Source organism: Colius striatus, chromosome 1, assembly GCF_028858725.1.
Source record: "Colius striatus isolate bColStr4 chromosome 1, bColStr4.1.hap1, whole genome shotgun sequence".
Classification (NCBI taxonomy): Eukaryota; Metazoa; Chordata; class Aves; order Coliiformes; family Coliidae; genus Colius; species Colius striatus.
Genome location: NC_084759.1, coordinates 154,948,288 through 154,967,142, shown reverse-complemented (window position 1 = coordinate 154,967,142; position 18,855 = coordinate 154,948,288). Strand labels below are relative to the sequence as shown.

The window sequence follows — 18,855 nt, the reverse complement described above, 5'->3', positions numbered from 1 at the left end:
CAACATTCTACTAGCCAATTTTAAGCTTGTCCATTGCTCGGGGGTCACTTGGATCCTTCCCTGAATTTGACCACATTCTCCTCAACAGGTCAGTTTTTCTCTATTCCAACGTGGGGGGTCACTTTGGAAAATGCTTTAAGTTTTGATTTAAATGCATGTGATATTTTAACAGTCATCGTGGAAACAAAGCTCTAGGCGTTAAAGAGCTTATGGTCTTATCTTTGGAAACCCACTGGTAGATGTAACACCATTGTAATCGTTCAGAGAAAGGAACCCCAGTGTGGGGAGGAGTCTGACTAAAAAGCAGAAGAGTCTGCATCTACTGGGAACAGCTTGCCAAAAACGGTGTGTGCCCATCCCGGCCGTCCCTTCGCCAACGGGAAGGTATCAACCAGCTGCCCAAGCATGGAAGTGACTGACAAACCCCCATCTCTTTTGCCTTTTGGATCTTCATGTCTGGTTGCTTTCATACAGCCTTTGGCCCCCACCATGGCCTCTAATCTAAAAGTCATCTTCCTGTTCCTTTGGTTGCTTCAGTGTGGAGGTAAAAAAAAACCCGAGTTTTTTATTCCTCTTGTTTACTTTCACGTTTGTTCATATTAGAGCATTTCCAGCTGCTATCTTTTGCTAATTTCCAGAGATCCCCTCTAGGAATTTGCACGCTGCTGCTATTTCTGTCTTTTAAGCATTTCAAAGCTGAGAGAGAGAATCCTGAAGAAGGGAGGAACATGGGAGAAGGGTTAGATAACCTAAATAAAATAGTTTGGCTTTTTCCCTGTCATATTCTTCTCAAACTAATGGCTCTTGTGGTAGTCTAAGAAAATGGATCTCTCCTCTGTTTTGTTACAGCAGTGCTGTGTAGAAACTATATTCGTGTGTGTTCTGCTGGGTAGAGATGAAGAGGAGGATAATGAATGATGAATGATATTAAAAAATAAGGCCCAGAAGAGACTGCTCGGGTTATCATTCCCACAGAGTCTGCAGGATTTTCTGTTACCCTCTTCCCATAACATTGTATCCAGCATACAGAGGACGAACGAGTGTATCCCTTCGGACTCTACTGTATCTCAGTTGCTTTCACAACTAAGAACCCTTTTCTGACCGTGTAACCTAAACTCTTCCTTACTCCCAGGCTACCGTCCCTGTAGAGGATTTCCCTTAACGAATGTAACTTCCCAACTATCCTTTCTGGACAGCAGCTGTGCCCTCACTCCGTTATTGCCCCACTCCCCCCGCTTCCCCCATCTCCTCAGCATTGAGCATTAGGCAGCCCTGAGCCTGAGTTGCCTTTCCCGAGGCCAGATCCTGCTGTGCAGAGGCGATGCTGCTGTTGAGATGCAGCGTTAGTGCACGATGACAGGAAAGCAAGCCCGGCTCTGCTCTGGGACAGCTTTAATGCCTTGTTATGAGCCTGTTCATAGATGCAGAACCCCAGGGAATCCCATCAAAAGCATGAATGGACAAGCCTGCCCATCCTCTACTTTCTCTCTCTGCCTTTGTTTTTTTTTTCCCTTTCTGTTTCCACGTCTTCTGAAAGGATCCTTCATTTTGTAAGAAGACTTGTGTATAAGTTTGCAGTTCCTGTTTTTTAAAGACAGCAATAGTTTGCACAGGTCTCCTCTTAAATTGCTTTATATGTGGCATTATGTCAGCTGCCAAACAAATAGATCCAGAGACTGCCTGATGTTACACTCGGATTTGGCTGGGAAGCCAAAGAAGTCCTGTAGCCCAGGCTCCCTCCTAGCCCATGGCTCACCCTCAGCTGGTTTTGTATTTTTTATTTTAAAAAATGGGGAGTGGTTTATGGTTTGGTTCCCCATCTGTGCTTGTTCATCCTGTCTCCTGACTCCCAATATCCTTGTGTACTGAATTGCAGGGATAGATTTCTTACCACAGCCCTGTTTGTGTAAGGAGGAAGCACACGACCTGCTGTCTCTCTGCCTATGACACTGTCACCTGTAGATACTTAAGATTTGCAGTCTTCTGCAGATAGTTCCCACGTCTGGCATCGAGTCTTGTTCTTCGCTGCCCATTTACATCAGCGAAAAGTTTGGAGGGATTAAGCCACGTCTTGTTTCTTACAGCCCTGGTGCTGGCCCCTGTACAGGACATGCAATTTCCTTCCTTGCTCGTGCTTCAGAAATACACGGCCCCACTGATAACACCTGTTTGTGTACAGCATCCTCACATGGCCACACAGAGCAACCCAAACAGAGATTTGTATCTCAGGGGCATCAGGAGATGTCCAGATGGTGTTTGGCTTGGAAGTACGTGTTGTATTTGCCTGCTGTAAATGCAGGCTCACACCGCTGCCAAATCAGTTCACTTCCTGCTTCATTTCCTGTCTGCCTGCGTGCTGGCGCTGCACAGAGGAGCTCAAGAGGGAAAAGGGGAAGCCTGTGAATGCAACAGGCTGTTGCAAATCACACTGCAATTGCTTAAGAGATGTGGCTGATCACATAGGGCATGTGAATCACTCGGCCTGTGACAAGAGCCACCGCTGCGTGCTAAGGGTGTGCTTCCTGACACATGGTGGTTTTCACCATGTGATCCTGTCTTTGAGGCAGCAGTCTTCTCCCAACTTGAAGTGATGTTAGATGGCTGCTAATAGTTATTACCATTGCAGGGGAAAATGTCAACGTGGAGCAGAAACCGCCAATCCAGGTTGCACTGCTCAAGGAGGGAATATTCATCCCTTGTGAAGTCACCTTCCCTTACATGCCGAAATACACCACGTTTACAATCGTCTATTACTGGATTAATTCACTGGGCCAGAAAAATGACATCTGCAATAGACAGGAAAACGTAGCCATCCCATCTGGAAAGGAGAATAAGACTGTTACTGTATCTTACAACTACAGAATCACACCACTTGAAAACTCTTCTACTGGCACATACTACTGCAAGGTCGCGTGGAACAGCATCGAGAAAATGGGAAAGGGAGTGTTTGTCCTTGTTAGATGTAAGTAAATAACCTGAAAAGAAGGGCAGGCTGTTAAAAATCAGCTGGATCTGGCTATGAAAAGATGATCTTTGCTTTTCTATTCCTGTACTCAAACACACTATGAAGTCAGGTGGGAATAATACTTCATGCTATTGCACTTTACGCAGGTGACCGGTGCTGCTGTTGCCAATGCAGGGACAGGGAGATGCAGTAATTTTTCTCTGCCCTGGAGCAGCAGGTTTAGAGTCGGGGTCTATCTGGGCAGCCTGGGCACCGGGTCAGAGGGTGCTTTGAAGTGTCACTGCGGTTCTGGCCTTTAGTGGTGACAGAGGCGGTTGAACATGGGGGCAGTAGTTAGAATGCCTGCTGCAATCAGATGTACAGGTTGGGTGCTCATGAAGAGGTTAGGGGCTCACCATAATCCCTCCCCCTTTCCCATGTGGTACAAGGGATCAGTTGTTCCATTAATGCACAGACTGGAAAGCAAGGGAGAGCTTCATGCCAAGATGAGAGGAATATTAAAGTGCTAAGGACGTGCACGCTGCTGCCTGGCTGGATTTGCATTACTGAACACTGAATATGGAGAAACTGCAAATGCAAAGAGCTGTGATGAAATAGCTGTGCTACACTGGTCAGAGGATGACTGCACCTGCTTCTGCAGGAGTGTTGGACTAGATGGTCTCTAAAGGGCCCTTTCAACCCCTACCATTCTATGATTCTATGATACAGTACTCGTGTTCCTTGTTTGTGTGGCCTGTGTGCTTTCCACTATCTGTCTTTCAGCCCTCATCACTAAATAACTTTTCCAGACTCTACCTACTACCTTTCTTGTCTGTCTATGTTTATTTCATCTTCCTCTAGTCTACATGAAGTGCATCTGCGTATGTCCTGTCTCTTTTCACATGATTCTTCAGCTACGCCCTGTTCAGTCAGACTGGGTTGTGAAGGATGTGTGCATCTGTACCACCATATTCGGCTCTGCTTCTGTATTTTAGCTCCCTCAAGGCTCTTTCCAGGGGTATAAATGCAGCAAGATTGTAACTTCCACTTACACTGTGAATCTTTTGCCTTCTTTCTTGCAGCTACAGGGTACACAGAGACCTCTTACGGGTGGGAAATCCTCGTTACCTTTACCATTCTTCTTGCTGCATTGAGCATCACTGCCACAGCTCTGCTTCTGTGGAAGAGAAAGGCAAGTTACAAGCAAATAAAAAGCAACACCTGACACGACCCACTCTAGAAATCTATTTCATTTGCTTTTAAGTTGGCTGAATTGGAAGTCCCCATGCTGAAATTTCCCATGCTGGGTGTCTGTCTGCCTCAGGTTTATTTTCTTTTTTTTTTCAAGTTCTGTCTCTCTGAAAACAAAAGATTACAGGAAAGACAAGAAAAAACATTGATTTGTCCATTAAAGAAATTCTGGTAGTCATTTTGACTCTGTTCTGCTTTAGAGCAAGGATCTGACACAGGGCAAGAAGTCACACTAGCAGTGTGCTGGCCCTGAGAATATTCAACAAGGTATAGCCTTGTGATGGGTTTTTGGAAAACTGCAGTTTGTGCATGCTCAGTTATGGCTCTTGTCGATTTCGCAGCTCAGTTGTCTAAGGGAGCCCCTGTGAGGCTGCCAGTTGGACAGGAGAAGGGCAGGACTTTCTCTGTTTCTAATCCTCTTTCCAGATGGGGGCTACACTGGTTCAAGGGCACAACCTGATTGCAAGGAGATTGTGCAATGGTGTTCCTGAGCCGGGGCTTGTGAAGCCGTAGAAGATCTGCAATGTGGAGAGGGTAGGAATCAGAGCCTTAGGAGTGTGTTTGGCAGAGAAAATACTAAGAAACAGAGTGAGAAGGGAAGGTTAGGACAAGGATGCCAAGGAAGCCTGTATGAAAGTCCCAACTAACTGGGAAAAGAGAGACAAGGACCCGAGGAGGAACCTACTTTAGTTGCTTTGAGTAGAGGGGGATTGGACTGGGTAATCTCCAGAGGCACCTTCCAACAGCAGTGATTCTGCAAGGCTGGAAGAAGGAGCCTCAGGAGGGAAGCTAGGACTGGAATCCAGAGCAAGAAAGCACTGAATCTTGGAGGAGGGTCTTAAGACTGAACTGACAGGGCTCCTCTGGTGAGCAGACTGGTGGCACAGGTTGGGAGTAACTGGGTAAGGAAGTAGAAACTGGGATGAGTAGCTGAGGGCAAAGGGGAAGCTGAGGAGTGGGGAAGAAAGGTTGTAGAGAGAAAGAGAAGAGCCGCCAAAAGTAGGGCTGAAAGGTCTGGGTGAGGCAGGGGCCCTGTGGAAAAACAGCCTCTGGAGGCATGATACTGGAATCCCTGTTGTTTGAGGAAAACCTACTTCCCCAAGTACTGCCATCCTGAGGCACTCATATAGTGTCCTCTGCATTCTTCCAGAGATCTCAAGACTGGCTTAAACTGAAAAATGTCCTTTAGAACGAAATTTGGGGATTGTTTTCTAGGTAGAGTATGCCCCATATTCAGTCTTTCAAGCTCTCCTCTGCCACCACAGCAGCAGACCCTCTGTGTGCATTGTTATGTGGAGGCTGTGCTGCTGGTACAGTCCTATGACTCCACGGAGCTCAGGCGTTAGCACACATGGTGAGAGATTGTGAGGTTGCAAACAGAATGGCAGCAGCTGGCAGACCTGCTGATCTTGTGAGGCTCACCTGGCAGGCATCTGATGGAGGGGGAAGGAGTGTGAGCAGCAGAGTGACTCCTGGGCTGCAGACAGGCCCCCATCTCCTCCTGCCGAGGCAGCGTCTCCATGGGGATGAGGAGAGAGACACTGTCACGACTTGCCAGTCGATATCGCTGGGTTTCCAGGTGGGCCAGCAAGTCTCAGACCTACAGGCTCTCTCTCTCCTAGGAGGCCCGGAGAGATCATGCAGTCATTATACTTGCCCTCCTGCAGAACATAGCCCATATTTCTCACCACAGCTTGCTCAGACCTGCTGGTTTTAAAATGTTTATCTTTAAGAGAAGCTATTTAGCATCCTCCTTAGTTACTAATGGACTGGAAAGCAGTTCATCGTTTTCATGTGATGTGAATATAATCATCCCACTTCTTTCTGAATTAGAACAGAGATACTTAGCAAAGCCTTCTGCCTTTTCTGCCTCCTCCCTTGCTTGCTGAGCAGGGCTAAGCCTTAGCTAAGCATGAATGGAACGTGTTAAAGAAGAACTCATCTGATGCAAAAAACATTTCAGAGAAAGAGACCTTCTGCCTTCGACTCTGTGCTGGACTTGCACATTAGTGTATCACTGACTATGTCATCATTAATGGTCAGCTGGTGCTCTTCTCTAGATGCTGTGTTTTAGCAAAAGTTTCCCAGGCAAATCCTGACACGAGTCGCTGCATTTTGCCTCTCTGAAATTCCCCTGCACAGGGGGGCCTGCTGTACTGCCCGTCCTAAGGCATCGTTGTCTGCTGTTAAATACTTACACCCTCTGTCCAGCTAAGTTTCAGTGGTGGAAGAGATTCTTATGTGTGCACAGAGCCCAGTTCTCCTTTCAACTGCTCTGGTGTAAGTCATCAGACTCCTCCATTTTATGCTGTGGTGAGGAAAGGGACCAGCCTGCATAGTGCAAAGAGTACCAGCACTCTTCGCTGTGGAACCACTCAGGGAGTGTGCGAGCAGTTGGCTTTGACACGACATTGGTGTTCGTTTCATCTCTGGGGAGACGATCTTTTCTGCAAATGTGTCATTTGGTGTCTTGTCCTGAGCAGGTGATATGCCCTAGAAGGAACCAGCTAAATATCCTGAGACAGAAGGTGGAAAGGCAGCCCTCTTCAGCGAGCCCACCACCACCAACACCGCCACAATCACAACCACCTTCTGTCTATGACGTGAGTACCAGAATCATCCTCCATCCTTTCTGTTTGCATTGTGGTACAATTCTTCCTCTCTCTGTCGTGGCACAGACAACTCCAGTATCATGATGTGAAACATAAGCAATACCTGTGTATGAGACTGGTGCTGGTGACTTTGCTCCTGTGCTCTGCCCTGCTTAGCTCCTCTTAGGACTATACGTGTTGTATGTCTCCATCCTGGGGCCTCACTTGTGGCTTCCCAGTGCCAGAGCCTTGCACCATAACCTGCTGGGCAGCACCCTTCCCTCTGCCAGCAGCGCGGCAGCACAGAGCAGCAGGCGTGGGGCCAGAGAGGGTTCCTGGTGGTAGAGGCAGAAGGATTTCCACGAGTCAGGAAGGAAGAGGGGATCTCAGCCTCACTTTGTACTGTAGGTTGTCCCCAGGACATGCCCTTCCCCATGGGAGAAAGATGGCTCAGGAAAGGGCCAGAGAGAAGTGCTCCCCACACCAACCCCAGCTCTTTAGAGCTCCTACTGAAACACCTTCGCTGGTGTCAGAACCACAGACCACTGCAAGTCTTAAGCAGTCTGACTAGCTCTCAAAGGGGAAAAGGGCAAGAAGAAAGTGAAGGTAATCTCTTTTTTCAGAGCATGTCCCTTTTCACTGCATAGGTTCTCCTTTTCCATTCCCCAAACTGGGGAATGCCGACTGCTCCCCCTCCTCGAGCCCAGCAGCCACAGTGTCATAGGTAATAGGATTGGAGTGGTCCTCCTGAAATGTGAGACCCAGACCTCAGCTACCTCAAGTAACCATGACCCCTAATCCCATTTACAACCCATCCAGCTCCATTTAAAATGGATTCCTTTTTCTCCTTCTGCTCCCATGGGAGGGCTGCTCCGCTAAGGGAAGGGTTGAGGGTTTTTTTCCTCAAGATGTGTGTGGGACAAATACAGAGGAATAAAATGAATATGAATAGAGAAGTATGTTGCCTGAATATCAGGAAACCTTTCTGACTGCGAGGTCTGCAAGGGCTGGAAAAGTCTCTCCGAGGAAAACCTGTAAGCTCTGCTGCATTAATCATTTAAACTACACAAAGCGAAGCTCTGGAGAATGTACTACAGAGAGGAACAAAGCTCTGCCAAGGAGGCAGGAGACCTGATATGGGACAGATATGAACAAGAGAATGGGCCTGCCCCCTTCTCATTCTCATTTTGCGGGTGGGGGGGCGGGGAGAGCACCATTTTCGTAGCCTTTAATTTTTGGAGTGGAGGTTTAAAAGAAAGCACTATCTATTGTATGCGATATATTTATTGTGGCAAAAAGCAACGCTTCGGGTAAAGGAGGTTTGCAGGTTATAAACCTTTTCATTTGTGTCGAGTAATTTCTTTTTAATTCGGGCTTATAAAAATCCAAATGGGTAGTTTCCTGCTGAAGTGTATGATTTCTGCAAGGAGACAAAAAAAAATCAAATCCATTTCTCGCTCAGTCGGCCTCGTCATGCATCCTTAGCTCCATCTTAATTACATGTTTCATCATGTTGTTCTGTTCAGGAGGCCCCACGAAGGCTAATCCAGCAAGCCAGCAGAGCCAGCCTCAGGCACAGGCAGTCCCTGCGCTTGCAGGAGTCCCGTGGGCTGGGCGCAGCCGGCCTTGCCCCGCAGCCTGCTGGCTGCAGGCGGGCTGTGTGGGGCTCTCGGCCGGCCTCGTGCGTGGGGCAGGTGCCTCAGCCCTGTTCAGTAGGGCTGTGAGCTGCCTGAACCGTCTCTTGTTGCGTGGAGCCCGCTCGCTGGAGGTTACTTTCTTGCAGAGCAGCTGCTGCGGGGTGACTGCTCAAGGCATGAGGCAGCAGCTCCTGTCACTGTCACACGGCACGTGGCGGGAACAGGGCTGTGAGGTGAGGAGGAGGAGTGCTGGCCTGTGAGGTATAATGGGAAAGTTAGGGAGGGAGACAGAGGAGAGCTCTGGGATGGGGACCCTGTGTTGCAATGGGCCCTCAGGACAGGTGTGAAGGGAAAGCTGACAAACCTTGCTTCCTTTGAAAGATAGCTCCGGTGCCTCTGCTGCTAGATTTTGTTGGGATTCTGCACAATGTAAACCTGGCCCTGCAAACTGTTTGAAATCAGGTGCCTTGTGAAAACCCCTCGGTGTTAAATTGGGTATTGGACAGGTTGTGCTTAATTTGTGGGGAAGGTAGAAATATGTGGTTAGCACTGAGACAAGGAAAAGGGAAGGATAAGTGAGGAGTAACTCCAAGTGATGAGATAAAGAAGAAGACCGGAGATTAGGCGATGGGACGGGAGACCAGCATGAGCCAGATAAGCTATCTGTGAGAGAAAGCAGGAGGTCAGAGTCTGGAAAAAAGTCAGATCAGGGAACAAGAGTGTCCTTGCAGGCCTGGAGCTGAGAGCAGTAGCAGCAGGATGCAGCCTTGGACATCAGAATGAGGGCTTGGACCTGGCTGGTGCAGCTCATGAAATGCCCTGTTATCCTACACAGCAACAAGGCACACCCCTGCTGTGGGAAGGGTCCTAGCACACCTTCTGTAAAGCCATCCTGCTGAATATCCCTGGGAGCAAAGGCTTCCCCGCTGGCTCTTCCAGGGGCTACTACTGTTTACCCCATGGGGGTGGGTGTATGCAGAGAAAAGCAGCAGACAGCAAAAATGCTCCAGTATTAAGGGGGCAGGTGGGCACCCCTTTTACTCCCACTAAACTGCCAGGTGTTGCTAGACTTCTGTCCTCCTGCAGCCCCAGAGCAGCTCTACATCATGTCACTGCTCAGACCCAAACCTGCATTTCCCTCTGTCTTCCAGCTTAGCTGCCTAGTTAAAGAGCAGCTTGGAAACACCAATCTGAGGGACTCCTTTCATCCGCTTTACACTTCAAACAAGCTTTTCTGAGCAGCAAACAGAGCTCCTGCGGTGCAGGCTGGTTCCAGAGCACAGGAGCTTTTCCCTGGTGCAAGGGATGCAAGGAGACTGCTCCAGGATGGGAAGGCATCTGAGAGAGGCCCTTGTGTCTCTGCCGTGACAGTAGCAGGTGGTCAGTGACCAAGTACAAGTAGTTAATTATCAAATGGTAGTTGGAGACACTGGCTCTGCAACTGGGTTGTCAACAGCCTCCATGGGAAGGAGGCCTGTGAAGGGAGGGAGTTTTTCTTGGTTAAACACCAAACGGGTCATTCCTTCTTGCGAGTGCCTTTGGAGTAGAGCAGTGAAAGAAGCTGCCTGTCCTGCCAAGGGGACACGGAGCCAGGCTGCTGGGATGCAAATCCTCCCTGCAAGCATCACAAAAGGAACCAAAAATGAGGACAGGGAAATGGGATATTGCGTGTGTGCTCATATACATGGGAATAATTGGGAACGTCTGTGTGGGCAAGCGGGTTGTTGGGAGCGGGGAGCAGGCAGGTGAGATGCTTTGAGTGTTCCCGGAGGAGGAGCAGCAATGGGAGAGCCATACAGTGCTCCCTTCGCTGCAGCCCCCTCTGTCCGAGTGCCTGTTTGTTCCAAGCCAGTTTGCTCCCAAACTCTGCTCCTCTGTGATCTGCTCCTGTTCAAACCACCATCCTGCTAGCCACGGACGCAAAAGATGCTGAGCATTTGCAACTCCAGATGAAGGGATGGGGGTTCAGGTGACTGGCAGCCCCTGTGTTTTGCCTGTCCTCCTGGCTGTGTTGCAGGACCCTCGCTCCCTTTGCAGTCTTTCCACTAATACCATCTGCCCCTCTTGCGTCCGGAGCTCCTCCCATCTCCCTGTTGCCAGAGAAACAGCCACCTTGGCAACCTGCTGTCATCCTTGAAACACACATGGAAAAGTCCTCCTGATTGTTATGTTTGATCCTTCAGGCAGATCTGGAACATCACTCAAACTGACACGCATCTCCAGTGACACGATTACCTGGGGGACCAGCGCGTGCATACGCATGTAGGGGCCTCTGTGTGTGTTTCTCTGTGTAGCTGCGTGGGACCACTGGTGTATTTGAGGGCCTGGGAGTGTATTGATTTTTGTTATTATTATTCTTTGCTCATTCTAAGAAGAAAGGAGTGTTCTGGCTTGGAAAAAGCACCCCAGAAAATAAATGTAAATCGTGTGGCATGTAGGGTTTCCTATTTTTGACAGCCCTTGTGCCTCAGGACCTCAGCCTCACCTCTCTTCTCGTCTTTGTGTGCCACAAATAACCACGAGCAAGAGCTTGTGAGTGTCAGGCACCTAAACAGTCTTGGGTGGTGCAGAGCACTGCCAGTGTCCTGTGGTGCCTGCAGTGCATGGTATCCCTTCATGTGGCAGAGGGGTCCTTGTTCTGCCCTTTGGGACAGTGCGGAGCAGAGGGAGGCGGGGACATTGGCATTGTTCTCCACTGCCTAACACAGGGTAAGTAACATCAAAGCCTGTCTCTGTGAGCCTGAAAAGGTAAGGTGATGCAGCTACACTGTGAAGATTTCAGGGGGAAAAGCTTTTTGTCCAAGTTCAGGTCAGGGATTTTAAAATGTAGGAGATGGCAAGGTTTCCTAAAAAAACATCGGGCACGAGGTGGGGAACAATCCACTGGGAAGATTAGTTGTCTTAAACTGAAGTAATCTATTTGACCCCTACTCTCTTCTCTCTTCCTTGTGCAGAGCCTGGATTTGCAGCAAGTCGATGTCTATTCTATCCTCGAGAGCAACACAAACACCCTGTCACCCAGAAAGAGTCCTTCAGGGAAGGTAAGGGCTGGGGCCCTGGTATCAGAGAGCTCCTTTATGCGCTGGGCACACGGGGAAAGAAAACTCACAGAGTCGCCACGACCCTCGCAGGCAGTAAGAGTGTCTACAGTCCCACTGAGAGGGGAAAATGGGATGTAGCATCCACTAGCCAGCTGGGCTGCACATGTAGCCCATCTTCCCTCTTCCGGCAGAACCCTTGCTCCTGCAGCTGTGCCAGCTCTGGCAGCCCTGGTGTCAGGCAGATGCTTTGCTGTGTGACGTACGCTGAAAGGCATTGAGAGGTTTGGCATCGGGATGGATGTTCACAGAGAGCTGGCCAAATGCAGGTCCCTACTATTGCCTTTTCCAGATTGTTTAGGCAGATGAGAAGTCTTCTGGGGTAGAGGAACCTGTGCAGTGGGGGAAGGCCCTGGACACAGCTTTGCTCTCACTGGGATTAAGCACCTGAGGGCCATTTCATGGTAGCAGAAGCTGAGAAGCTCAGGTGATACAGTCTCAGTCGGTTCTGGGGTTCAGGAAAAGGCAGTGTGGGTACATTTTGGGCTCTGATCTTCTTGCTGGGCTGGGAGTTATGAGTTACGGACAAGGAACTAAGTCCACTCATAGCGAAAGTAGCTGCAACTCATAATGTGCAGGTGCAAATCAGTTGTGGGGGCCACATGACGCAGACCAGTGGCCCACACAGCCCGCCAACCTGCCTTTGGCAGGCATCAGCTGTTTCATAGGGACAAAACTTGCAACAGGCACCCCAGGGAACATTTCCTTCCTGTCCTCGGAACTTTGTGGTTCTTTTCCCCTCCAGACCTCTTATCTGCTTAAAAATATATATAATATATCTCCACTCTTCTAACATTGGAAAATGTTCCAGAAAAACGTCTTCTGCATCCTCCCATGGATGTCACGTTGGGGAGAGCTCCCCAGGTTTCCTGTGCAGTGTGGAGCATGCCACCATCCTTCTGTTTCACAAAGGACAGTATTTTCCAGTGTCTGGGGCATTTTCACAACTCCCACCTTTTAGGAAAAGGTGTCTGAAATCAAGTAGCCTTCTCTGTGTCAGAGCTACTTGCCGTGTGGTCCAGCCCCTACCGCTGGCCTCCTGCAGTTACTGCTGTGCCTTTGCAGTGCTTGGTGGTAGCAAAGGCAGTGGCAGGTATTGATAGATGCTTTTTTTATATAGGCTGCTTTATACCCCAGTGCATCATATGCACTGGAAAAGACAGCATCTCTGGTTTTGTATTCTTGCTGCATTCTGAATTATTTGGATAGAGAGAGCAGTAGGTCCTGATCCCTCTTCCCTGTCCTATTTATTCTTCTGTATACCTTTATCAGCTGCCCCCTTTGAAATGATTCAGTCTGGATGATGAGATGCAGTATGTGTGGGTTGTTTTCTCTACCGTGGAGCTGTCTGGGCTCTGCTGAATTGCTTGAATTGTGTGTGGCCCACACCACCCAACCGCTGCTTTGGAGAGCAGCAGGTCTGTAAAACAGAGCAGGAGCAAAGCAACAAAGCGAGAGCAAAAAAGCATCTGTGTGTGAGCAGGTCTGGTGCCGGCAGTCTCAGACAGGGTAGGGTAAAGGTTGAAGCAGGGATGGGAGAAAGAAAGGAGGAGAAATCAAAAGAGAGGGGATGGGAAATGCTTTCCCACCAAGAGCAGACGTCACCAAGCCTCCTCAGTTCTTGTGCTGGTTAGAAGGAAGGACAGTGTGAGTGACAGGGCTCTGTGATCTCTGCACAGGAGAATTTGACTGTGCCTTTGTCCTAGGTTATGCTGGGATAGAGTTAATTCTCTTTGTAGTACAACAGCTTTCCACTTCTGTTGCAAGCACCTTGATCAGCTTCCCTCTCAGTGGTCCTTGGGCTGTCACTGCCTGGGACACTAGTCCTTCAGCTGGCTGTGCCAGAATATAACAGGCTGTCACTTTCCTTCAGCCAGAGACTAGTGGGCTGGTGGGTTTGGCCTGTGAGCAGGCGCTGGGGTTGCTGGTGGGTGTCTGATTCTGCTGCAGAGGGTCCAGGCCAGCCCTTGCTGCAGGATGCTGCACACAGAGGGGCAGCTGTAAAAGGAAGCAGGGCAAAGAGCCCCTCAAACGGGAGCATTTGCTTGCTGTCGTGCTGGCCTGTCAGCCAGCTCGGGCGGCGAGGGGTTAATCCCTCATGCTTTGGATGTACCCACGCTCAGCACTTTGCAAAACGTTTCCCTTTGGTGGTGGCAGCAGAGAAAATGCTGGTGTAGGTAGGGCTGGGTTCAGGCGGTGGCGTTGGAGCCGCTCGCTGTGTAACCTTGCGTACAGCAGGCCCGCGCCACGCCGCGCTGGAAACATCACCCTGTCAGCGCCTTGTCTGCGCGAGGGACGCTCCTGTGGAGCAGACTCAACTGTTGCAGAAACAGGATTGAGGAGGTCAGGGAATTCCTCCCTCACAGAATCCAAAGTGATTTGTTTTTTTTTCTTACCGAGTCCAATTTTCCCTCTCCTCCCTGTCTGACAGCTTTTTGGGGGAAGAGTGACAAGCAGAGGAGGCATCTCCATCCCTTGGGCTGGATTAGTCACGTTCGTCTCTGGCGGAGCAACATTTCTCACTGTAGTGGCTTCTGTTTCAGCAGATCACTTATAGCCGTTTGTAGCAGAACAAACGTCACTGTCTGCTTATTAAGAATTAATTCATCATCTTTTGAATAATTTTCCTCCATTTCTTTTTTTTCCCCCTTTTCATCATTCTGCAGACACCTAAGAAGCAAGCAACTTTAGAAGACTCTTCTGACATATTGTATGAGAATATCTAACAGGGAAAATCAGACCCTACACAGACGAGACACCTTCCTGTACAGCAGAACTATTCTCTTACATCCCCAGTTTTCTGCGGAGATCTGGAGTGACTTCAGGGCACAACCAGGAGGGAATGGTGAACTGCTGGCTCCTTCTGAACTGCCCCTCGTTGACAACAGGAAGCATTTGTTCTCGGCCTGCACTGATGCAGCAAAGCTATTTTGCAGCAAAGCCGTTTGATGCAAAAAGAAAAGCTCTTTTTGTCAAGCACTCACCCGTTTCTTTGACATGGTGCACGTGGGATCCATGCAGGCTTCTCTCACCTGGCATGGCTGAAACACTTAAATCTCGGTCCTCTCTAAATGATAGGACAGTATGGAGACCTCTCTTCTTGCTGGCTTCATCGTCCAATCCTGACCTGCAGCAGTCCATCTGATCCTGTGCCTGCAGCTTTCCTGACATGGCCGTCAGGCCTTCATACATAGTTTAACTGAGATCCAAGCTTCCACCTGCCCTTTTCTCATTTCTCAGGATCCCCATGGTGAAACATGCTTTCTCATAATCTGCTAATCCCATCAAGTAGTCACAGATGCCTGCTGTGACCATACTCAGTCGACTCAAATCAGTGCCTCCAAGTAAATGCTTTCCCTTCAGCAATATCAGCGGTATACGATGAGGACTGGATGCGCGGGCAGAGATAAAGATGGGAGGAAAAGAAAGAAGAGAAAATCTCCCTGCTTGGCAGCATGTCTCAGAGTGGCCGTGCCCTTTCCAGAACAAAGAGGTGTCAACCCAAGGAAGCTCCCTTGCTGGGGCTGCATCATCCAAGCAGGTCTGGGGCCAGGTTCCAGCCCAGAGAAGTTGGAGCTGAGAAGCTGAGCTCCTCAATTTCCTGGGTTTTGTTGGCGATGAGTATTGTTATCACTTGGGATTTTGGGTCTCTGTGGGAGCAGGCATGGTACATCTGCCCCACCAAGCCCGGTAGATTTGCCTATGTTTCAGCTGGCCAGTATTTCCCAAAGAGGGTATAAGGCTGCTTTCCCCCCATCCTCATACGTTATTTGGCCAGGCAGACCACTTCTGAAACTTAGAATGGCTGGAGGCAGGAGGGAGGCCCAGAGGTGAATTTTCTATCCGAGTTTTTCTCTCTCCTGTCAGCTGGAACTTGCCTGCCGTTTGTGCCGATGCATATTCTAGTTCTGGTAGGGAAGAGGATACATTAAATATCCATATAACACGATCAAACCAGTGGATCAAAAAAAAACTGAGGCTGTTTTATCTGAGATTAAAAACCAACAACAAAATAACAACCAAACGAAACCAACCCAAAATAAGAATATGCAGCATAACTTGAGAGGAATCATAGAAACCTCTTTAAAGAAGAAGATCAAATTAAAATTGAGCTCCAGGGTCATAGGACCCTCTCTAGTTGAAGATAATGTTGCTATGAATCAGAGATAGAGGCTATGGAAAATGTCTCCGGGGCCTCCAGCCTTCCTATACTATGTTTAAAGAGATAATCCGCTTATTGCTTTGCTCTTTTTATTAGAAGAGATTTCAAACATGCAATTTGGACTTTCTTTAACCACAGGAAAATGCTTTTTCTCTTCCCAGTGTTGAGGAATTCATTTCAGAAAGAGCAATGAATAGTCAGCGTGGCTTATTAGACCCAGTTTCCATTTGTCAAGTGATTGCAACAATTATAAATAAATGTTTTTTAAGTCGACAATTTTAAGTGTTTACCAACAAGACCAGAAAACATTCATGTTCACAGAAGAATTGACAGAGGATTGTACAGGTATAACAATTCCTTTCCTTAACAAACTTGAAGAAAGGATGAGATGAATTATAAATAAGTTGCAGTATGGCAATAAAATGTTCAGCAGATGCTGGTGGCTTCGATGAAAAGTGAAAACTTTCAAAATACTGCTGCCTGGGGTTTGTGTTTTGCTTTTTAAATTTTATAAATGCTAAAAATACTGGGTGCTACTGGAAATTTCCTGGCAGGGATCTCACTTTGCAGTGAATTGATTTGTCTTGTCTTTCTGCTACCTTTTTAAATCATATGTTTCCTACATATATGCCCAAACATTTCTATATGTGAAGTAGCTGAAGCTGTTTAAAAGGAAACATGGGAGGAAGAATGGTATTGGGAATAGAAAAAGCTATCCTTGAGCAGCCAGTGCTAAAGTACTAAAAGAATCACACCAGGTTCTGATCAGTTCAGTGAAAAGAGGGAAATTTTCCAAGAGACACTGGCAAGTCTGGCGATTGGAGCTACGCACCAAAGCTTGGCAAAGTTGGGAGGAGTCACTGTGTTGATTTCAGTGGGAGCTGGATTGACCCTGCAAGGGCAAAAGGCTGCTGCATGAGAAAAAAAAATGAAGTTTTGCAGCTGGATGGACACCAACTAATATCACTTCTTTAGCATTGAATGCCACAGGCAGCAGCAGTAGCACCAGAGCGTGTGAGAGAGAAAGGTATAAGCAGAAGACTGCGAGAGCGAGGATGTTTTTAAATGGTGCGGTGTTTTCCAAGGAGGTATGAGGAAATGCCTGCAGGCACAGGTAGGAGAGATTAGGAAATATAATTTATATAATATTGGTATAGGTGCTTTGTAGCAGAGATTTGTTCAGGAAAAAGACGGTCAGATGGTCTTTTTGTCTTACCTGGCTCTTACATGGCCCATGAGAATAGATGCAGAAAATGAGTATTAATAGCAAGAGGAAAGGAGTTGATTTTTAAGTGCTGAGCAATTGAAGGAAAAAAAAAAGAAAAGAAAGAGAAATTAAGGGTTGGATCCCCCAGCTACACAAAGGTGAGAGGTGATGAGTGGCCCTGTTGTGTTCACTCTACATGTTTTGCTTCAAATTAATGTTGAGAATGGATTCCTCTTAAAAGCTGTGTCCCTAAGGGCCTCAGCTCCACTTGCTCCTCCCAGCATGGTGCTGTTTTGCACAGAGCACGCTCTCAGGTTACGGTGGTATAATCCTTGGTTCTCAGGTGTTGAATTATCCCTTTGTATTGACAGGATTTCAGGGAAGTGGAGGCCCATTATCAAAGCAAGCAGTGATGAGAGGTGGAGATGCACTGCCTGCCTTCTAGAATAGGTGCCATTTTAGCACTAAGATCCTTTTGCACTCTCCCCTAGGTGTGAGCCTTTAGTCCTAGGAGATGCAATCTCTCACCGTGATCATCCTCAACCTGCTGTCTAAGCTGGCACAGCTGCAAAAGGTGTTAGTGACACCGTGGTCATTTAGTCCCTTTAAAACAACTCCTTCACAATGCTTCACAGCAAATACTAATCTGAGAAGGCAAGAAACAGAGTGTACTTGGGTGGTTCATTGTTTTTTTGGTTCCCTCCTACCCTGAGAGGATGAGCTGTTGCATGGATATTGCTCTACTGTTCCGTGGTATGAAATACATCACTGGTACTTTGCCTGTCTCCGTAGACAGGATAGACCTTGCTGTGGTGGATGGTGAAATGTGTGTCCAAGGTGTAGCACGAGCTGTTCTCCTTCATTGCTCCTGTCTTTTACTCTTCTTTTTCCTTCCCAGGGGTGTCACTACTGTAAATCATCTCTAAATACCCATCCAGAGCTGGTTCTTTATCAAGGGAGGTGCTTAACTAAGCAGCACCCAAGTGAAATGGTTATTTCTGCTCTGGTTGGCACCGCTGACCCACCCAGCAGTGCCCTGAATGTGTGCAAGTCTGGACCAAGGGCAAGGGTCTCTCCTTCCTGCTGGGCTGTCTCTTGGAAAGCCCGGGTGTTTCGTCAGCCCTTGGCCATGCCCTCCTGTGACCCTGCGAGGCAGGGATTGGGGAAGGCAGTGAGTGAAGCCACCAGATGGTGCCCTAGGTCCTCTCTCCTCCCTTCGCGGCCCCTGCCTGCCCACAGCCCCCTGCCAGCTCCTCTGGCAGTCCCCCGACCACAGAGCCCTGGGGTTGGGCACCTACAGCCGTGCAGTACATCCCCAGCCACGACGGTCTTCTGCTGATGCCTCTGGCACCGCTCACAGCTCTGTGCCATGGTCACCATCACCTGTAAAGAGATGGGATCAGGACAGGTTCCCACCTTTGCATCCATGAAGTCTGGATACCAGGGTCTTGGCACAGGGCTGCCTATGTGAGGGACAGAAGAGTGGCTCCTGACACTGTAGTTGGGTCAGACTGGCATATGAAATGCAAAGTTGGCCAGATGTTGGGGGCTGCTTGGAGCTGCTACCGCTTTCTTTCACTGCTTAGAAATGGAATCTTATCTTAGGGCTGGGTTTACTGTGTGTCCATGGTGAAAAGTTGTTTGCAGCACATGCTGCTCCTCTTCTTTGCTGTGTCAGGAAGCTGATGAAGGCTCAGATGCTGCTCTTTCTGTTTTTTGGGGATTCTACGGTGGTCCAAGATTTGCTCTGCACAGTGAAGTACCATTAGGAGTTTATAAATAAAAAAGAAGGTCAGAGAGCACCAGCAACTACCTGATCTCCAAGGGACGAGAAGAATGTGAACTTTCAATGTCTCCTCTTCCTTCACTCTAGGGCAAGCCAGTCTCCACTTAGTGTCAGAGATAAAATGTTTTCCTTTGTCAATGCTAAAACAGAAATGCAGGTTACTATTAGTAACTAGTATG

General features: G+C 48.4%; 1 protein-coding gene across 1 annotated transcript; it reads left to right on the top strand.

Moving 5' to 3' along the window:
• The first annotated feature begins 333 nt into the window (after positions 1 to 333).
• On the top strand, positions 334 to 16,163 carry NFAM1 (NFAT activating protein with ITAM motif 1). The gene is made up of 6 exons (XM_062002469.1): positions 334 to 544; positions 2,627 to 2,962; positions 4,033 to 4,136; positions 6,679 to 6,798; positions 11,378 to 11,464; positions 14,188 to 16,163. The coding sequence occupies exons 1-6, from the start codon at positions 406 to 408 to the stop codon at positions 14,245 to 14,247; spliced, it is 846 nt and encodes a 281-aa protein (XP_061858453.1). The 5' UTR covers positions 334 to 405; the 3' UTR covers positions 14,248 to 16,163.
• The last annotated feature ends 2,692 nt before the right edge of the window (positions 16,164 to 18,855 follow it).